General features: G+C 35.8%; 1 protein-coding gene across 1 annotated transcript in view; it reads right to left on the bottom strand.

Annotated features, from left to right (window-relative positions):
* Positions 1-221: 221 nt before the first annotated feature.
* The window catches only part of LOC120524451 (cilia- and flagella-associated protein 47-like), a 644,864-nt gene continuing 638,402 nt past the window's right edge, over positions 222-6,683 (bottom strand). Inside the window, exon 68 of the mRNA XM_039746304.1 lies at positions 222-764. Coding sequence (XP_039602238.1) covers positions 555-764 — 210 coding nt within the window. The 3' untranslated portion in view covers positions 222-554. The remainder of the gene's footprint in view (positions 765-6,683) is intronic.

Below are 6,683 nucleotides of genomic sequence, written 5' to 3'. Positions count from 1 at the left end.
GAAATGCATATCAAGTCAAGATGAAGAAGGACACATCTGAACAGAAATTCTCTTTTTGCTGCTGCTGCTGCAATGTTACATTTTTTTAGAGATACTGGAAGGCTCTAACAAAAAACAAAATAATAAAAATGCTGGATATTTTGTAATTTAAAAAAATGATATCTTTAAAAGTCAAATTTAAAATCTCAAACACCATTTGTTACTTTATTAAAAGGCTTTATTTTAATTGAACATAAATATAAAATATAACTGAAAAACAGAAATAGATTCTCTACTAATAGGACTCACAATGCAGGTATATGTAAAAATAAACTCTACCAATATAAAAATACTGATTGTTGGGATAATGTTACATGTTCTGTATGTCCCCAAGTAAAAGTGTAAAGACAAGGATTCGCTACCGACAGTTTATACCAGAAAGTAAATGAACACAGAACACATTTCCAGTGATTTTTAAGCACCAAATATAAGAAATAATAAATTATAATCAAATATAATGAGGCTGTCTATGTACACAAAGAGTGTAAAGGAGCTCAGGGGTACATACGATCAACTTATTTAGTTCGACTGACTAGCGGCCGGCCTTTGATGGGTGAGGATACCGAGGTTGTCGTTAACTCGAGGTTTTCCCGAATAAAGTTGCGTTGCTTTACGGGTGCGGTTCTCATGGTCACTGATGTCACAGTTTTTGAGGCCTGAGAAGTGGGTGGTACGTAGCGAGGCTGCACTCCATGAATCTCATACATCCACTGCATATCAGACGTCTGCAAAAGAAGAAAATAAAGGTTGTATACTTGAATGTTTACAGCCAACTAGGTGCAATATGAAGTTTAAATCTGTTTGTTGATGGCAATGATTTAAATTATTTCGATTGCAATTTAAGGAAGCCCAGGCAGAAGCTTAATCGATTGTGTGTTAAGACAAGATGTTTGTGTGTTTTCTCCACCTGAAACTTACTTGTGAAACAGTTCTTAAAGCTGTCACATTTCAAAATCAAAAGCATATTTTTCTAGCACAGAAATATATTTTCGAATTTAAGGTGGCATAGACAAAAAATATTGACAGTTCATTTGTATGACAAACAATTGACTAAAATGTTTATAATTTATATATTCAGACTTTTCTAATCATTTTACAATGATTTTAAATTATATCAGCAAACATCCTAAGTACAACACGACACGCATTTCTTTGAGAGTGGATTTTAAACTTATCCTACAGACATACAGTACAAAGTTATTTGTATTAAGTCATGAATTGCATTGTCCCTCTTACAGTATAATACAGTATAATAAATAAAGACTGAATACTCATCATATTAGCACAGCATTCTCTTATCAGGACTTCTAGCAGGATTCTTTGTCTGCCTACAGTTAAATCTTCCATGGGCAGCATTAAGTATCTCACTTACTTATTTCTTTCTACTTGATGTTTCCGTAAATAAATAGTATAAGAAACTACAAACAGTACAAATTCTAAAGCTCTAGGAATTGAAAGAAGATAAACTAGGGCAATCAGATGATAAACACACACAACATGGCCTTCCAAAAGGTAAATCCTAAGCCAAACCAACCCCCAAAAAAGCAGATGCAGGCCTTTAGGGGCCCGGGAATACAGTACTGACAGTGAGCTTGGTACGTGGTCTTACTTCACCACCGTTATCACCATCACCGCTCAATTATGAACCTTCCAAACTATCTATGTCGTCACACTAAACAGTAGTGAGTGGTGAGCAGTTCAACAATGAACTTCGGACTGTAAATGTTCAGCTAACACATATGACATCAAATATAAATGCACATAAGACAAGATGATGAAAAAGAGATTAACCAGGGAATGACATGAGGAACAAAGGATAAAATATGTAAGCCTAAATGTTAACCCTAAGTGACCTTGATGCCTTCATTAAAGAATGTTCTACAACCTTCAATCATGACATTTGAAAAGGATAATTTGAGTGAGTGAGCTGTGACTCAAATCAATAGTTGACATAAGTGTTTGTGATCAACAGAGGTAAATAAGCCACATCTGTGTTTGATTAAACCTTACCCACTGATGGCCATGCCCATCCAAAAGCACTTGTACTGTAAATGTGTGCACAACAAGAATACCACCAGACTCCCCTTACAGGTTCCAAATACATCCAGCAGCAGACAGGTGCTCTTAGGTTTTTGGCCTTGGTCAGATATAGCTTCCTTCTGCTGGTAACTGGGTTTGTGAAACTCCTGGCACTGAAAACATACAACATCTGAGACCACCTATCTACGGCTCAAGCTATCTAAGAATACCACAGGCTAAAGATGGAAGTAGATGGAAGAAAGAAAGACATTTCAGTATTTATATTTACAACCTGACATGCTTTATTACTTAAATATTTCTGTTTTATTCTTAGTAATGATGTGTAGTAAACTTAATGACATCAAAGATCAAAATTACCTTTAAGAATGGTATCACAAAATTGACCAGGCATACAAATCAAACAGAAAGTAAAAATGTGAAAAAAGAGGATTGACTTGGAAAAATGTTCAGTTCCTTAAAGGAAAAGTATTAGTCAATACTTTATATGAAGTTTATTTGGTTTCCTTTTCTCAATCATATGAAGAAAATACCTAGAATTCATCAGGATCAAGTTCCAGACCTGTTCTTGGAATATCCAGTCTGAGTTCACTCTATAATTCATTCTACTGCCTCAGAAAATTAAAGAAACCAAAAGATTGTCTGAATATGAGAAAATCAAACTTTCCTCTTCCTGATTAACCACCAAACATGACACAAGCTCGTAATTCTACATCATCACGGTTAAACGTAAGACTCAGTGTAATCATTCACTTTATAGAGTTAAGCCTAAATAACTCTTGGGACAGTATTCTGCTTCTATCCAGTGTATGAAATAACATCATGCTGCAAAAAATCATGAATATTTCTATGTGGTCTACCACTTTATGCTCTAAGATAACTCATCAATATCCAAGAATGAGTTGGATCCTTTAATCAAAAAGACATTGGCAAACAAAAAGCCATAAAGCCAGTTTTAGAACAATCTGAAACTGAACCATTGCTCGAAGCGAGTGATACAGATAATGTAAATGATACATATGACACTCTATGACTACATCAGTGTTACATGCCTGGTGAATTTGGTAGTGTGAAACTTCACTCTGGAGTGACAGTAGCAGCATGGCAAAGGGCAAAATGACGGTGATGAAGTGCAAGGACAAGAAAGAAGTTAAGTCCCTAAACACTGTTCACAATGCACCAACTGCCAATGTTTGTGTTAGGTGAAATATAGGAGTCACTAAGCCTTGCGCTGTGGTAGCATGCAATAACAGAAGTGGCACATTGATCATGGAGATCAGGTACTGATAGTCAATCCTCTCATGTGAAAGCAAGAGAAAAAATATTAGAAGAAAAGTGTGCAAAGAAACCCACTTCTGTTGTCCTGATTGTGCCGTGTGTTGGGGACTGTTTCAAAACATGTCACATGAAAAACACATACTAAATCTGCATCAGTGCAGCAGTGGAGACTAAGCAGATCTTTCCCACTGTATTTATGTTAACATTCTAATATCTACATTTTTGTAGCAAAAATTTCATTGCACACTAAGGAGGTTAAGAACATTTGGAACACAATGTATTTCATATTAGAATGATTTTCTCTTATATTGTGCATTCATGTGTTTCCTTAATATGTTTCACTTTGCAAATTAAAACCAATTCAAGCTGCAGTGATTTAGTAAATCTGATATATCTGCCTTACAGTATATGCATATTCAAACTTAACAAGGCCCTGGTATAGTTTAAACATACAGGTAAAATACTGGTACAACAAATATCTTCACAACGTAATTTTCATTACAACAAAGTATTTTTATGGTCCCGACAGCTTCCCCACACGAGTCTATAGAAATCTTGTTACTATGAAGTACATTCAGCAGATACTTTCATTACAACGAAGTGCCCAAAAGACCTGAATGAATCATCCACAGAGCAGCTAGTTCTGTGGTCACAGCTCAGTTGTGCACAACAATCCCCAAACAGAAACATTGCAAATTTTGTTTTCTTTCTTCGAACTTTCCTCATACTGTTTTGTTTGCTGTGCTTGTTTTCTGTGGTTTTCAGGGATATCTTTTGCTTATTGCTCATCAACATTTGAAAAACATCCATTACAATGTAACACATTGTCACCTTCCTATAGAAATGGCAGAAATGAAAAAATGACAACAGTTCACATTAGAAAAAAAACTTTTTGTGGCTCTTGATTCCAGCAAAAAGAAAAAAGACGTTGCCAGTGAATTCGGAATTTCGCCATTGACATTGTCAACTTTCTTGAAAGACCGAGCTAAAAAAGCAGAAAAATCTCGGGCTGCAAACATATGTGTACTGCTACATTTAAAGACGTCGAAAAAGCAGCTTTTATGTGGTTCAGTGATTTTCGTTCAAGAAACTTTCCTATTAGTGCACCACTCATTCAAGAAAAAGCAAAGTCACTGTTTTGAGTTTTCTAAACTCTCTTGGGACATCCCCCAATGGGACAACATGCCAAAGAGTGTCCTGAAGTGCGATCACCGCATCTGTGGAAGACTTTTTATCTGTTGCCAGGGCAAGCTCTCAGCGCTGCTGCGGATTGCCGCTGAAGCAAACAGAAAAGATCTCAATGGGTGATGCAAGGAACACTGTAAATTCAAGGAACATTATTACTTGGCCTCTAACCTGACCACAACCCTGCCTGACTGCTGTGGCTGTGTATAGAGAGTGGTAGATTCGGCTACAATAAATAACTGACCTGTTCCTGTTTCAAGCTGAATAAAGCTGGTTTTGCCAAAGTCCTGAAACTCAGCCTCGTCTTTTCGGGTGCAAGACAAGGACATATAGCGCGACCACAATCTTTTAGGATTTGCTTCTGTGGCACTTCTATGAGCCTGCTGTTGCCCTGCCCTGGCAACTGACAAGCAATGTTCCACAGACATGGCAATCGTGCTTCAGGATGCACTTCAGCGTGTCGTCCTGTTGGGTAGGGGATAGTGGTGGGGTTCCCAAAAAGAGTTCAGAAATCTCACAATATGAAGAAGAAGAAAATGATGATTTGGATTCTGACTGATAACTGTGCTGTCCACAACATGCTTCCACATTTAGATAATGTTCGCGATGAATTCCCTCCACTCCCCCAAATTGCATGGCAGTGCTTCAGCCATTGGATTTGGGCATCATTTCGCACCCTGAAAGTGTATTATCGCTAGGAAATGCTGAGAAAAATTCTCGTCAGCGTAACTTGTAGACAGGAGGAAATTAAAATTAATGTGAAAGAAGCTATTGAAATGACTGCAAATGCCTGGATGCAAGTTAAAGAAAGCACTATAAAAACAATACAGAATCTCATTACTACAAAATTTTCACTACAACAATATATTTTTTAGGTCCCTGGCACTTCGTTGTAATGGAATTTAACCTGTAATTGCCAGAACTGTATCAATTACGGTGACATATTTAACTTCACTACACTTTTTTTAAATATGATATAGAAATGATAAGTTACTGTAAAACAAATGGGCCAAACGAAGGTCACAATGTAGCTGGATTGAGTACAGTTTAGACAGTTGAGCTGAACTTGCAGATATTTTGCAAAATGTAGATTTTCTGCGCACATAAAGACAGAAGTTTGGAAAGGTGCACGGTGGTGAAGTCAATTCAGAGTAGAAACAATATCGGATTTCAAACTTGATCCATAAAGATAAGTGATGAGCAAAGCAAAGGCCATAAGGGAAGGTGTAAATTGGAATAACTGGAACTGGTTGAAAGTAAACTATTTTAAATATTATCAATAGTCTTATGAAGAATAAACAGAAATTAGACAAAACAGCAATAAGAGAAGAGCAAAACAATATATTAGATAGTTAAAAGGTTAGCTCTTTAATGGAAATTGATATTCAGAATAGTTTGGTATAAGTGTCGTGTTAGTTTTCTACTTTAATAATTTCTTAATAAGTCTTTTTATTTAAATGAATGCCTTTATCCAAGGTGACATACAAGATTGGTATATACTATGAATGTTTAACATGTTACCGTAACTAAAAACTATGGGAATTTTCTTTTCATTTCATTTTGTTCCATGAGCCAGCAAAGAGTTATCTGGAATAGATTTTTTGTAGAGAACATACTTTTTCATTGTGAGTTGTGCTCCATAACAACATGTATTTAATTAGCATTTAAAACAACACCCTGATTTTACAGTGAAGTCAGGAACAAGTGTACCTATTCTCACTGTGCCACTCAATGTGATAACTCCTTTTATTTATTTTGTTTTACAGTAAGAGCACAGGCAATTCTGGTTATGTGCACAATATGTCTGGTGCATGAACTGAATTTGCAAGTATGGTGTGTAAAGTCCACTTCTTTAGGCCTAAACCACTAACAGAGATAAAACAATCATGTTGAGGCTGCTGAGATTCTTAAAATGGAACAGCAGGTTTATAACTAAAGGTGCTGAATATGAAATTGCTTATATAAAGTGTATTTATATCCACAATAATTTACAAATAAATATTTAAGTCGCTAAGCTAGTATACAAGTTTAAGATGTAATTTAAAAATGTGATTATTAATGACGATAAAGTTGGTTAATGCATGAAAAATCACAGTTTAACTATTTCTATGGCTGAATTATTTTATTACTTTACAAGTATAATT

Source organism: Polypterus senegalus, chromosome 2, assembly GCF_016835505.1.
Source record: "Polypterus senegalus isolate Bchr_013 chromosome 2, ASM1683550v1, whole genome shotgun sequence".
Classification (NCBI taxonomy): Eukaryota; Metazoa; Chordata; class Cladistia; order Polypteriformes; family Polypteridae; genus Polypterus; species Polypterus senegalus.
This window is presented reverse-complemented; position numbering and strand designations above follow the sequence as displayed.